The sequence below is a fragment of the Neopelma chrysocephalum genome, unplaced genomic scaffold, assembly GCF_003984885.1.
Source record: "Neopelma chrysocephalum unplaced genomic scaffold, ASM398488v2 Primary Assembly neopelma1_96523, whole genome shotgun sequence".
NCBI lineage: Eukaryota > Metazoa > Chordata > Aves > Passeriformes > Pipridae > Neopelma > Neopelma chrysocephalum.
The window spans coordinates 375,185-389,998 of record NW_020925169.1 but is presented as its reverse complement, the minus strand read 5'-3'; the positions used below and the strand labels follow the sequence as shown (position 1 = coordinate 389,998).

The window sequence follows — 14,814 nt, the reverse complement described above, 5'->3', positions numbered from 1 at the left end:
AATATATAGGAAGCAAAAAGTATAAGGTAGAAAGCTAGAACGGCGCAATGAAAATGGAATTTCTCTTTTGTCTCTCTAGGTAATAAAATTAAGAAAGAAAGTCTGAAAGAGATGGGCATCTGATACTCTGTACGTAAACTCTTTTTGTGAAAGAGTAAAAGGAATATATATTTCTCTGATCTTGGCTTCTTAATGAACTGAGGACATAAGAGCTGTACAGACATTCTTGCTAGTCCTTAAAATGCAATTAGAAGTTTTAGAAGTGAAATACCATTTGTGTAGCACTGAAAATCACTTCTCCATTTTTATAAAAGATGTCAAATGCAGTGTAGAAGAGAATGTGTAGAAGCAAATATCATCTAAAACCTAGAGACAAACTGCTTAAATACAGTGTATAATACTGAGCAATTGAACCATATATTTGACAAACACATTAAAAGAACAAAGGAACACAGAGGTACTTAAAAGTACCTCAGTTAAAAAGCCTACTCCCTAGAACCTATGAAACATAATATTAAGAGATACTTGGCTACTATAATGAGATCACAACAAGGATGGAAAAGAAGAAAATATTTTAGGCTTTTTATGAAAAAAATAATAGAATCAGAGAGTAAGTGAAATCTAAACTTATCAGACATCCCTAAAATGAACGTTAAAAAACGTAATTGCTTAAAGCTACACTTTAGTAACAATGTATTTTAAGGTGAAATTAGATGTGAAACGCTTGAGGCCTCGGTTATTTTGATTCCACACTCTTGTGCCAGAGACAAGGAAAAAAATACCTAATTCTTATAGGTAACAAATGGTCATCATTATAGAATCATAGAATAACCTGAGTTTGAAGGGATCTGCAAGGATCATCAAAGTCCAACTCTTAGCCCTGCACAGGACCATCTCCAAGAATCACGCCAGGTGCCTGAGAGTGTTGTCCAAACACTTCTTGAACTGTGTCAGGCTTGGTGCTGTGACCACTTCCCTGGGGAGCCTTTTCCAGTGCCCAACCACCCTCTGGGGGAAGAACCTTTTCTTAGTGTCTAACCTAAACCTCCCCCAACACAACTTCACAGTTTTATGCAACTTCTTCACCAGGAGTTAGTTGACAGTATTATATGCTGAAGACTCCTCCAGTCTGTAACACTCCAGCCCCGAAGCTGCAAGCTCATGGGCTTAGCCGGGAGTTTTACTTTTGTGTATATATATATATATATAGGATTCTCTAATACCTCAAGATAGCACTAAGAGAATAACCCATGGACTTGTTCCCAAGAGCTATCTTTATTAATTTAGGGGAGAAAATAAGGGAACTTGGCAAAAAGTTCAAAAGTGTACCACACAAGCTAGACAAAAATGTTTCACCACAATACTGACCCAGCAAATACTATTCCACAACACATAAGTCAGAATCCAATCCCTCCACATGGAATCCAATCCCTTCAGCTCCAAGCCACTCAAAACAGTAAGAAAGGAACAAAGAAAGAGAAGCAGAGGGAGCAAGAAGAGACAAAGAGAAAGAGGAAGAGACAGCTACCACTGGAACTTTGTGGAAAACCAGCTCTCACACGTCCCGATGGCAGGGCCATGACACGAGGCAAATACATGCCTTTGGTTTTATCTGCTCTGATGTCTATGGCCAACCCCTCCAGATGGGGTCTCTGACCCACCAGCCACTCTGGGGTTCCAGGCCAGGGTGAAGGGCAGTGTTCTCACTGTCTCTGCCAATCTGAGCTGGGTTAGGGGCTCTGGGAGGTGTGGTATGTTATAGTTTTCCCAGGCTATTGTGACTGACAGCTACTCTGGAGTTTCCCCGTGTGGGTTCCAGGGGTCTGCCATGAGGGATACAACACCACCCCACCTCTGTGAGGTTCGATCCATCCCTTCCCCCTCCACACACACACACGCACCCTCATAAAGTGGTTCTGACCCAATAATTGCTGACCTGGTGTCTAACACAGTCCTGTGGCAAAAAACTAACAGTTTTTGGTTCAGTAATGATTAGTAGCTAGTCCTAGGTAGCAAGAATTAAACTGTTTAAAATAAAATTTAAAAGAATTAAATTTATATCTTTACAGTCTTGACAAATCAATAGCGAAGGTACAAAGATGCAACAGATACAAAATAGAAAATGCAACTAATCTTCACTGTCAATCAAGAAGTGCAAGCAATAAATGTAGTAATTTAATTCTGAATACTTAAGGTTTTTTTTCATTGTCATTTATATAAATAAACTAATGACAAAGGTTGCTGATGGTTATTTCTTCATGCTTGCATACAAAAATATAACTGCAATGTTAAAGAAACAAAAGATAGGGAAAACTTAAGTAAGCATTCAGCGTACCAGAATACTTCATAAACAGCAACACAGGACTCATCTGAGGCCTGGAAAAACTGTTCTTCTGTTGTGATATTTGGGAAATTCAGATTTAAAATCAAGTGTCCAACCCGCTGTCAAATTTTAGATGACTGCAGCTAGGTGGTTTTGGCTTTTCTTTCCAAAGGAATAATATGTACCTATGCTTTATAGCAATGGTGAGTTCAAAGCATTGCACCCATTGATCTAAGCTGCAGTGACAAAAACTCAGCAGTTGTGAAAGTTTTGCTTTCAGGAAAGTTTTTTCCTGATTCCATTTGAATCAGGATGTGTGCCTTCTAGTCTCAAGTTATAGAAAAAAGGAATAAAAGTGTTCTAAAAAGCTACTTTTATTCACTACAAAGCATTGACAGATTTCTTGTGCACTATCCATTCAGTGCTCTGCATGACACAGGAATAGTCAAAAGTCATCTCTCAAACACAGAAAGGACCAAAATAAAGCGTGGAACACCAAAACAAAGTCTGATGAACAATCACCATCTTGGCATTTCTACATTTCTAAATTCTAAACTGAGTGCTTGAGATACAAGCTGAATATTATTTTGAGCTCTTCGTATTGCTTTGTAATTGAAAAAAATCAAACCCTGACTCTCATAATGAAGAGTTTGCACCCCCTTGACCAGTGGGGCAGGAATCCCTTCACAAACGGGGCAGAAATCCCGGTATGTGGTTTGATTATCTGGCTGCAGCAGTATCTGGTCACTTGCCCTGAAGACAAGGCACAAGGCACTTTGAAAGTTTCTCAGAGATACTGAGAAAATGGTACTGAGGATCAGAAATCCCTGGCCCCTTTCCTGATTTTCATAGCCAGTCTGTTCCCGAAGAAACACTTCAGCTTGCATCTACATAGAATTCCACCTGGTTCATCTGTGAGCTTCCTCTACTCTGCGAGGTCTCTTCCGTCATCTAGCACACCCCTATCAGACCGCCTTCCACAATTTTAATTCTGCCGAGCAACAGACACGGTGATTTTCAGACTCCGAGGCAGCCCCGACGCGTTTCCCAGCTCGCCCTCCGCCACTCGCCCCCAGTCTGTCCCCGCCTCCCCCAGCCCTGGGTGGGGGGACCCCCTCCTCTCGGTCTGAGGGCAGACCGCCCCTTCCCGCTCCGCGGTGAGGTGCGAAGCCGGGCCCCCAGCGCCGCGCCGCCAGGGCCGCCTCAGAGGGACACCAGCGCCGCCTTTCCGCAGCAGGGACGGGCACCCACCGGCGCCTCGGCTGCCCGAGGAGCCTGAAAACTGCGCAGCGCCCGGCCAGGCCGCAGAGGAGAGAAGGCGGCCGCGGGGAACCCTGGAGCTTTGCGGGCGGCCGCAGCGGATCCCAGCCCTGTCCCGCTCGGGTCTCACGGTAAGGGCAGGGGAAGGGCAGCCCCGCTGGAGCCACTTACCGAGCGGCTCCGCGCTGACAGCCCCGGCGACAGCGGAGCGTCCGTGACAACGTCCCGGAACGGCCCCTCCGCCACATCCGGGGGCGGGGCGGGGGAAGGCGGGATCGCGCCGGGGTTTGAACGAGGGGCGCAGCGCCCAGTGGGGACCGGGCCGGGCCGGATCGAGGAGCCGTAGGGCTCCAGCACAGCGCCCGTTCCCCACGCCCATGGCCTGTGTACGTGATCGCCGGGGGGCTTCCCCACCTCAGCGATGGGGGCTCGCTCCTCAGATCTTGTCCGGGAGCGTCGCCAGCCCGCCGCACCTCGGTGGCGGTTTCGTGAGAGAGAGGGCGGCGGGTTTCCCCCCCGGCGGGCGGTAAAGAGCTTCCCCACACCTGCGGGGCCCGCACAGCAGCGGAACAAGGGTTTGAACGGCGGACCCTACGGGCATCCCGGTGCAGAGCCAAGATGCCAGACCCGGGGGCCTCGGCCCATTGCAGGCCGCAGTTTGGGCGTCTCGGGACTACCGCGTTACCGCCTTTGAGATATCTTAACAGTGGCAGGCAGTGAGAGCTTAAAATGTGGTGTACCGCCTCAGGCAGCTTTCTTTTTTCTCGTTGTGTTTTCCCATTTCAATGGAAAAGAAGTAGGAAATGGTAGTCAGACTTTGCAAGCAACTTTTCATGGTGTATATTTTGTGTGTTAACGTTTCCTTTTTGTTCTTGTTTTTTTTCAACAGATGGCAAGTGGCAACCAGAAACGGATAATCCAAATAACTGGATTTAAAAAAGAGAAAAAGGCCCTGCTCAAATGGCTGCTTAAACTGAACTGTGTTTTTATAGATAGTAAGGTATTGTTCACCAAAGTACAGAAAAGAGGGTTAGAGCAAAAAGTAGAAATGCCAGCCTTAAAAGAAATGACTGTGCTGTAGTTTAGTTGCGTATAAATAGCCAAGGAATTTAAACTGTTTCCAGTGATACAAGTGTGTTGTTTTGTTTTTGTTTTGTTAGAAATACAGAAATTGTACACATCTTGTAGCAAAAAAGCTGTGCAAGAGTGAAAAGATCTTAGCTGCCTGTGCTGCTGGTGAGTAAAAGGTTTGCTGTTAAATTTCATAGCATCACAACCGGGTCTAGAAAGGAGCCTTAAAAGGGTTATCTGTTTTCATTGTGTGAGTGAACTGTCTTACAAACACTCATTCTTCTTCCATTAACCTCGATTTTTAATGTAGTATTATGTTCAAGTTATGATTTACTTCTTTTTGTTTAGATTTTTTTCCTAAATTGTATTCCTGCTCTCTCCCTTTGTTGGATCTGCACCTGTTACCAAACAGAAATTGTTGTTGTATATTAGATCCTGCAGTCATAAGCAAATTACATGGACACTTAAAAATGGATTGCTTGAAAGGAGGCAGAGAGAATATGGACACCCATAGTCGGAGTGGATTTTTGACACCAAATTCATATGCAACATTCACTGGTAAAGCTCAGTCTCTAATTTCCTGTTTATGCAGCAAGAAAAAATTCCAGACTTCTACCATTCTGACACACGCCTCTGGTCTTTCCTCTTGCTTCCCCTTTAACTGAGGCCTGATGCTGCAATCCCATACATAAGCAACTTAAATGCTTTCAGAATGAGAATTCTGTATTTTAAGATTTCATTATAGACTGATTACAGGTAAGGATTCTATGATGAGTTTAGACTATCTTGTAGTTATGAGATATCACAATACCGATTTTAACACGATCTGTATTTTCCCTATGTAATACTATAACAAAGTGGTAAAGCAATTTTTAGAACGGCTAATCTTAAATTAAAAGGTAATAGACAGAAATGATTAAACATGTATTTGGATTTAAAGATATATATAAATTTCTTGATTTCATGCTTGTATGCAGGGGGTGTGTGTGTATATATATGGATGATTTCTTGTACTAATGTAAAATTCTCATCTCACTCTTATCAAAAAGGAAATAACTAAAAGTTTCCATGAGGGAAACAATATTAAAATGCCTATAGATTTCTGGCATAGCACTTCATTTTAACAATTCTAAACCTTTGAGTTAATGTTTTCTTACTTTTTGGAATTTAAAACGTGGAGATGTTTTCTTGAACAGAGTGGACATGTAATGTCCACATGGCAATACAAAACTCTATCATATTTCTCTACTTACAAATCTTCCACAATAACATCTAGCAGTTTTTAATCTTGAAGAGGTGCTATTTTTGCGTAATCATTGGTCTTACTCTTGATGGCAGAGACAGTGTATTCATTCATTCGTACTGCAAGTAATGAAGAAAGATAACGTTAAACACATTTAGAACTCTGTAGGGTTGAACAGTAATACTAAAGGATGCCAGTTGTTGTGCTGACAGAAGTTTTGACATGGAAACTTCAAGTGGAAATGGTTTTAACATACAGGTTGTGCACAACATACCTTTTCCAGTCATAAGCCTACTGGTACCTATGCTAGGTTTTGTAAAAGTACCATCTGTGCTCCGGCACTGAGACATTTTGCCAGTCAACCCTGCTGTTCTGTGAAACCAATTAGATTCACACAATTCAAGTCAATTTCTCTTACAGTATCTTCTGTAGGTAGTGTTTCAATACAAGAGCAGGATACTAACCACTGCTCTTGACCTGAACCTGTAAGAAGAGAGAGACAGAGAAAAGGGGAAGATCATTACATACTGTATCAAAAGCATACATGCGGAAGATGAAAGAGGAGAGGCGGAGGAGGTGGAGCCAAGGGATGAGAGAAAAGGATGTGAAAAGAAGAAAGGGGAAAGAAAAAAGTCTAAAACTGTGTCCCCGAATATTGATATTCACTACACTAGCAGTGCAAGTAATTTTGAGAATATATATGAGAAAGAGCTTACATGCTAAAAGTTTAGTTCTTCTTTTAAATCATTGGTAGTAAAATATTTCTTCATTTTAGTACATTTGTGTAAGTGTCAAATGGTATTAAAAATAAAGTGTTTGCCAAGGTTCTGTGGAATTCATAAGAACAAAATCTGGGAAGCTGAAAAGATGTATTTGGAGATTTTTGAAGAGATAGACAATTTTATCTAGGAAGGGTAAAAAGGCACTTCATCATTAAAAGAAAACAGAATGATCATTTTCAGTGGCATTGTGAGATTTTTGATTCTAAAGTCTGAAGTGGAGAACTCTTGTAACAGGAAGAAGTTTTTAAAATGGTACTTATAATTTCAGCTTTTATTTGCACAAGAAAGGTTTAAGTTAATTTTATATTAGTTCTTCAGCTGATTGCCATTTGTCTGCACAAAAAAAATCTCTTGTGGTTGACAGTTCATTTGCTTTTTAGGAAAGTGGGTACTAACTAAGGAGTACATAATTAATAGTGCTGAAAGTGGCAGATGGCTTGATGAAACAACGTACGAATGGGGATATGAAATTGAAAAAGACACCCATTATTCACCTCAAATGCAATCTGCACCTAAAAGATGGCGCGAAGAACTGACATTCTCTAGTGCTCCAGGGGCCTTCCACAGATGGAAAGTTGTCCTTCCTGTTAAGGAAGGTGATAAACGAATGGCATCTATTAGAAGGTAGGAGTATATGTCTTAAAGCTTAAATAATACAGAATAGAGCACTTATTGTATGGTTGAACATATTTTTGTTCTTCCATCCCAGTTAATTTGGCCCCTAATAACCTCAGCTCTCCAAACTCTGAATTATTTTCATTAATATATTTCCATATTTTTATAATGACTTTAAATCTGTAACATCACTGCTTTTCTTGCTTTCTTTTAGTATAGTGTCAAAAATAACGTGCATTTGTGTATGTTTTTATCAAGTAAGCTGCTAAGAGAAACTTCTTCATGAGGCAAGAAATATATACTTACAGTTTTTATGAGTGTTTATTTTGTGTGGGTGTTAGATTCAAATAGTAGTTGGAATAGGACACCTTATTTCACTTGGCTGGGTGACCTGAGACCATGTCTTAAGCATCTGGGCCACACTGTTACTGACCTGATCAATCTTTGTGTCACATCTGTGTAACAGCTTCTTGTAGTTCTGAAGATCTAATTTGTACTTATCAGATGTTTCTGATATGTTGTAAATACATATAGTTTGAAAGGGAAGGACAAAAGTATAAATGAAAGCAGAGGGAAGGGAAACGATTGAAGTGCAAGAATTCTGGTACTGTGTTTTTCTTTTCCATACTCTTCTTACACATTTGGATTCATTCATTTAAATACTGCACAGAAGTACAAGTAGAGTACATTTAAGTAATATTTGTATCTGGTACAGTAAAAGAAACATCTCCTGACACTGTTTTAGAGCTTTCCATTTAGTCAAAAACTGTCCTGCTCTCTGTTGAAATCCCAGTTAGTTAGGAATGCTCAGGTCTAGGCATGCCACAGATGCACAGGCAAGAAGGGAAGTGCAGTTTGGTGAATCATAGTACAGGGCTGTATGCTACATCACAGGTGCCTGTCTCTTTGTAGTTCATAGAGACAAAGTGAGGTGTAGCTGAAGTTACCATCTTTTGATTTTGCCAACGGAAAGCGTTCTAAGTATGCTATTTTCCTGGCTGAGTGGAAGAGTTTATTATGTCCTGCCACACTTGTGAAAAATGCTGCTTCTTTTTCCATAAAAACTGCTTATGCAGATCTTCATGATAACACTGTTGAAATGGTGTCTTGCACAACCGTCTGTTTGCAATACAAATAACCTTTACAGGAACTACATCAGCAAGAGAGGTGAACAAGCAGTTTTGTGGAAGATGTCTTTTTTTCCAGACTGTTTCCCATACACTCAACATGGGAATCCTTTTACTCAGTAAGAAAAAACTGACAGTTGGATATTTTTTGTCTTCAGCAAATACTCTTTTCAGTCATAAAGGCCACTATAGCTTCGGGGAAAGACAAATTTTTCTCTAATATTTAACAATACTGTGCCTTTTTTCCTCTTTCTATGCTCTTCCTGCTTTTAGTGCCTAGCTGTTGGATGGGTAAGTGTGTGTGAGACCAGCAGCCTTTTCTTTTTACATACCTGGATTATAAAAAATGAAACATATATCCAGAATGTCACAAGACCTTTTTTTTTCAGCCTTTTTTTTGTTGTCTGGCATCTTTTCTAAAACATTGGAGTACTTGCAGTAGTACAGCTCTGGAAATTGTCCCTGGGAAAATTCTAGGTAATGGTGTCCCGAAGACAAACAATATATATGGTACTAGACAGCACCAATGCTGTAAATGTGTTATGGAAATATGTTATTTGTATTATGAAAATATCATATTACAGTTCAGAAAAGCAGTGTTCATTTTTTTGTAAACTGCTTAATTTATAGGAAGATTTAACTGAAAGACTGTCATCATTTTGGGGGAGATAATGGAATAAATTATAGCTGCTATCATCAAATTTGGTATCTGAAAAAGTGCACAGGTAAAGCTTTCTATCAGATAGGTAGGAGGTGTATATTGATGTTAATTAATAGTATTAAATTGTGAGGAGAAAGATGTCTTGTTAAGTGGGTTATTTAGTTTTCTGAAGGCTATTAAGTGCCCTTTTATCTTTCTAATGAAGTTTGTGCAGTGCCATACATACATTCATGTCTTATTCAGTTGCACTTACGTGCTTGTAGTTTGTAAACTATGTTGTAGCTCTAGGCAGTATTAATATAATGGAGTAAATATATCTTTCCAAATGTGTTTCTTTAGAGTTCTTCAAGCTGGAAAGGCAACCATATGTTCATCTCATGATGCAGAGCACAGTTTAACTCATATACTCATCGATAATAACGTTTGTCCTATGCAAAACAAAAAATGTCTCTCAGAAGCTCGTTACTACCCTTTGCAATATCTAGGACATTACCTTTTTGAGGTGAGTGAATTATTTTACTGATTACTGTAAACAATGCAGTGTTAATAATAGAGAGGTATATGATCAGCCTGAAAGTTTTGTAATTTGATTAAAGGTAAGACAACTTTCTGATTCTGAGACTGTGTATCCAAGAGGTATGAAGGCTCATAAATGTATACAAATACCTGAAGGGAGGGTGCAAAGTAGACAGAGCCAGGCTGTGGTGCCCTTTGACAGGACAAGAGGCAATGAGTATAAACGGAAGCACCAGAGGTTCTGTCTGAAAGTCAGGAACCACTTGTTATTGTAAGGGTGATGGAACGCTGTAACAGGATGTCATCTGGACATGGTCCTGGGCCAGTGCGGAATTCGGTAGAATTTTTTGTTACTATTTCCTTTAAGAGAGACGCCCAATGATTCATAATTGTTTACTTACCAGGTGCACCGTTCAGAACTTCCTAGTATTTTGATCTGGAACTACTCAAAGGCCTCAGAATATTCTTTTAGTATGGTAGTTCCTCAGGCTCTGGGGTGACTTTATTCAACTGCTAATTGAAAATATTACCTTTGCAAGCAAGTAGGAGCTAAAACTATGTTTGTTACTATTTGAAAACCCTTTGGATTCTTCAGATCAAAACATTTTGTGCTCCCTGTAATAAAGCTGTTACAGAAGGGCAAGAAGAAGGTTGGAAGGTCTTAATGTTTACATCCTGAATAAAACACATCAATGTGGGTTCTTACTCTAGTGCTTACTCTCTTAATGGAACTTGTTCAGGGAAACTGTTCTCATTTAAACCTTTCAGCTAAGATAGACATTTACATTAACAGTGTCAGGTTTTTATGGCTACTTCACCTTTTATTGATCTCTATCAAAATCAAGTGTTTCTTGCTATGCACCCTGAATTCCTCCCACGTCTTAACCAGCTTTCCATCTTAACCAGTCCATTAACTTGCACATAACTTTTTTTTCCTGGATTTCATAAAAATAACTCACCTCAGAGGCCAAGAGAACATTGGTTTTCTATTTAAGTGAATCTGAAGAACTGAGAAAACTGCTAAGCCTCCTAGTCTCTTAAAAGGAAAAAATAAAACATAGGCAGTCAAATCACAGCACTTGTCCAAATGTATTAGGCTTTATCAAAGAACATTATGGACACACTCTTTTCTCTTTGTCCCAGAAGTACTTGGCATATAATTCATTTGATTTTTCCAGCTTTGTAAATTTGTATTCATGCTATTTGACTGCTACTTCTAGCAAATATAAATCCTCTTCCTCCCCTAAACATCCATATATGTGTCCAGATGATGAATTCAGCAAAATAGCATTATTATTTTCTTCTTTTCAGGGGAACTGCACTGATGTTCAGATATTTTCAGTGTGAATTTTTTTAGCCAAGTCTTTGCTTCATGTTTGTATTTCAGTATCTATTCTTATTATCTCAGCCTAGTAACTACTGTTAAAATACTCTGTGTGATTGTCATTGATGATTTGATTCTGCAAGGTGTCAAATTTATTGGTTTAGGATATTAGAACACATGCATGATTTTAGAGAGCTAGTCTCAAACAGTGACTTTAATTGCTTTGTTGGATGCATGCTGGAGTTCATAAATTTTTGCCATGATTGTACATAAATTGTTTGAATGTAAGTATTTTTATGAGCATGTTGAAAATAATGTGCTTGAAGTGCCACAAGAAGTAAAGACTAGTTAATGCATCAGAGTTCAGTTATCCCAGGCTCGTCGAAAGCTGTTTATACTCTTTACCAAAAATACTTCATCTTCTAAATGTGCAATCAACTCAGTGTTTGTTTAGAAATACAGTTATACACCTACCAAATACATTTGGTTTGAACTATACATTTAAGGGAAAATCTGAAAATAGGATGATATATGTAACTTTTGAAACTTTATTTTTTAAACTTAGAAGTATAAACTGCTTGCATCTTGTCATTGCATACACTACTGTGGTTTTTTGCATACTGTTATTTCCCATATTTCCCATACTTGATTTGTCCATCGGATTTAGGTGTTTGGATTAGTAGGCAAGCTACACCAAGCCTTCCACACCTGCTCACAGTAAAAAATGGCCATCATTGTATGACCAAGGGAACACTTCACCTATATTTTAACTCATCAGACTGCAAGAGGTGTCTGGTTTTGTAGTCGCATGTGTATTAACTTAAAATAAAAATGGCGTTGTAATCCTAATCTCTGTATCTTTGAAGAAAAGCATACATTGAAACTCTTACTGAAATGTATTGTTCTTAATCCATGAAGTAAATTTTAAATATTTTTGTAGCTATTTTTTACTAACAAAAATATCTTGTGGTGTCACTCAGAGTCTTTTCAGAATGAGTTGGAAACCAATTTGAGAAATATTTTCTCATTTCCTGTACTGAAGAAATACCTGGAAATGATAGCTGGACTCAGAGAGTAAATTATTTAAACAAACAAAATTACAAAAAGAACCCAACCAAACAACAACCACCCAAAAAAAAGAAAAAAAAAACCTTTTAAATTTTAAATTACTCTTTTATTTCAGGTTTATAGGCAAGAACTGAAAAGATTTCATTACAGTGGTCTATATAAAATAAATAGACTAATTGCAGAAAAAATGTCTTTAAAAAGCCTTACTACATTTTTGACTAGTTGAAAATGGACTTTAGTTTTTTGAAAAGTCCTGAGAGAGAATCCATTATGGAAACACAGGGATTGTGACTGAGTTAAAAGTCAGTTAGAGAAAATAAATATGGGGAAGGTTACAATGATAGTTCTTATCTACAGCTTCCTACAGCATCAGTGGTTGATTTCCAAACCCCTCGCTGTTTATCTGGCACATGATGTAGACCCTTAAACAATTGTATAAACATACACAGGCACAGAAGGGTTTGCAATACAACATGTAGGTAGACTTAGCACATAAAAGTCGGTTTAACGGTTAGCTTTGAAACAAAGAAAGTATTTTTTTTTGCTCTGCACAGAATGAAATACAAAATAATGAAGATATCCAAATGAACTATTTGCTGTCTGCACAAGAAACAGACCAAGTCATGTCTAAAATGCAACTTACTAAAATGAAAAACGCCATTATAAAACATATGTATTTTGCAGCGGTAAGTAACAGTTAATGCTTGCTTAGCATAAAATGGATATTATTGACTATATCTTTCATTATAGTACTGAGCTAATAAAGTAGGTAGTTTAAAACCTTCTGAAATAGGAATACTGCCTTTCAACCTGCAGTGTTTAATAATGCTATATTTACTATATCTACCATTAGTTAAATTATAATTTAGTAATGGTAATTGGTTGACATGGCTGTGTAGAAGACATGGTGAACTATTTGAAATCTTGGTATAATATATAAGATAAATAGTAGCAAATGTTCAACAAAATTGAGTTACAGTGTTTCTGTGACTTTCCTGTTATTTTTTCAAACCAATCGTATCTTAGAGCTGGTATTTTGTTGATTCATATGAATGTTTTTTATCATAAGTCAAAAATAGAGCTAATGCACTCCTTTGGTTCTATATTGTCACATATCTAATCCTGATAAGAGTGCTACATTAGTAATTAAAACCACTATTTCATATCTAGAAAAGAACAACTAATTACTCTGAGTTAGGATATATTATCTTGGTAAGTGACAGTGATGCAAATGATGGTGTGTAAGTACTTTTGTAGGAGCTTGTTTACATGAAGTACTGTATGTTCTTAGTAGCAAAAGAATTAGAATTTTTAAGTCCTCAAGGTATGCAATTTTTCAACAGAAAATCAGCAAATTAAACACTCATGCTGCTTAAATCTGTGCAGCTTCAAATGCTACATCTTCTATCGGTGACGTTTTATCAAGGCTATACCCTCCCAGACATTTAAAAAATAAATTTGTTGTTGACTTTTCATGTATATTACCCATAGCAACTGCACTTGTTCAAATTCTTGTGTAGTACATATGTACTAGACATTATGTAGCAATGTGCAGACAGAGTAATGGTAATCCCAAAGATGGTCTCTCCTAAAGACTGTTTTGTAACATCTTTTAGTAAGGTTGTAACACTAGGTGATAACTAAATAAAGCAATAGTAGTAACATACTCTTGCATCTACTGCCATATCTTTACATTATAGGTAACCTGCAAGAGGAATCCAAAGTCTGCATGAAAACACTTAGTGTTTAAGGTCTAATCTAGGAACAATGTCATTTCATAGCAACCACATAACAACAAATAGGCAATAACAGGAAAAAAGTGGAAGAAAAACTTGCCATATTTTGTTCCTTTTGGGTCACTAATCCTCTATTTTGTAATTTTACCATCCAAATATTAAAAAGACAAATATAAATAGATTGCTATGTTAAATGTTGTGCTTGAATGATGTTTAATAAAAGTTGTTGTTTGGGGAGTTTTATGTAGTATTTATTGAATATGTTGACTGATATCCAGTGTGTAGATTGACTTTATCCTGTTTTACAGACTGTTATCCACAGGTTTGCTCAAACAGACCAGCTGAACAAATGCAATCCACAGGTAAGAATTTTAATAAAGAGGGCATGTTGCATATATGGAATTTTGTTATGAAGTTAGGCAAACATACTTTGTAATTTTACTTTGTAAAATTAGCTATCAAAGAAACATTTTAAAATTTTTTTTGTTATCCAAAACTCTAATAAAAGTATTAAAGCATTAAAGAGCATCACTGGATGTTGAATGTTGTTTGTTCTTGCAATACTTTCAGTACTGTCTGTGTTATTACAAAGCCCTTTAATCCTACTAGTTAAGAGAACTTTACCTATTAATGTAGAAAAAAATGAAGCAAAGATGCCCTACTGTGATTAGAGCATCTTAAATTATCCAAGCAGGGTATTTATGCAGTGGCAATAAAGTGAAAGTGTACACAACTTTTAGCAGTGCTTACCACAGTTTTTTGCTAGTAGGGACAGATTTTAGCCAAAGCTTGTTTCACTGTAGAAAGAAGCAGTAGTTCTTTCAGCACATGCCTGAAACACCATCGTGTGAGTTTCAGGGTCAACTGAAGCACAGATTGCAAGTAGAATACTTTGTTTTTCAATCCTGTTTCATAATTACTTTGACTTAATTTCTTTTTTGTGCTATTTAATTTCTCTTTTTTATTTCCAGTAAGCCAAATATATGCCCTAAATCAGGTACAAATCAGCAATTTGTTAAGTCTTTATTATATATATTTGAAGAAAATAAATTTTGCCTTTTCTGTCTCTAATACTAAGAATAAATCTT

The 14,814-nt window shown here is 38.0% G+C and overlaps 2 protein-coding genes across 12 annotated transcripts in view; one reads left to right on the top strand and one right to left on the bottom strand.

Moving 5' to 3' along the window:
• KIAA0825 (KIAA0825 ortholog) overlaps positions 1–3,872 on the bottom strand; it is a 248,123-nt gene extending 244,251 nt beyond the window's left edge. For 3 of the 7 annotated variants that reach the window (XM_027708748.1, XM_027708747.1, XM_027708745.1), the window contains exon 1: positions 3,227–3,725. The gene's annotated coding sequence lies outside the window, so the exon portion shown is untranslated. Of the gene's footprint in view, positions 1–3,226; positions 3,726–3,754 lie in introns of those variants that run through there. The other 4 variants (XM_027708741.1, XM_027708743.1, XM_027708751.1 and 1 more) reach the window with 3 other exon arrangements.
• The window catches only part of SLF1 (SMC5-SMC6 complex localization factor 1), a 33,740-nt gene continuing 22,535 nt past the window's right edge, over positions 3,610–14,814 (top strand). Inside the window, exons 1-7 of one of the 5 annotated variants that reach the window (XM_027708754.1) lie at positions 3,610–3,714; positions 4,473–4,583; positions 4,744–4,819; positions 7,060–7,303; positions 9,422–9,584; positions 12,545–12,676; positions 14,035–14,088. In XM_027708754.1, coding sequence (XP_027564555.1) covers positions 4,473–4,583; positions 4,744–4,819; positions 7,060–7,303; positions 9,422–9,584; positions 12,545–12,676; positions 14,035–14,088 — 780 coding nt within the window. In that variant the 5' untranslated portion in view covers positions 3,610–3,714. Of the gene's footprint in view, positions 3,715–3,859; positions 3,970–4,090; positions 4,351–4,472; positions 4,584–4,743; positions 4,820–5,066; positions 5,213–7,059; positions 7,304–9,421; positions 9,585–12,544; positions 12,677–14,034; positions 14,089–14,814 lie in introns of those variants that run through there. The other 4 variants (XM_027708752.1, XM_027708753.1, XM_027708755.1 and 1 more) reach the window with 4 other exon arrangements.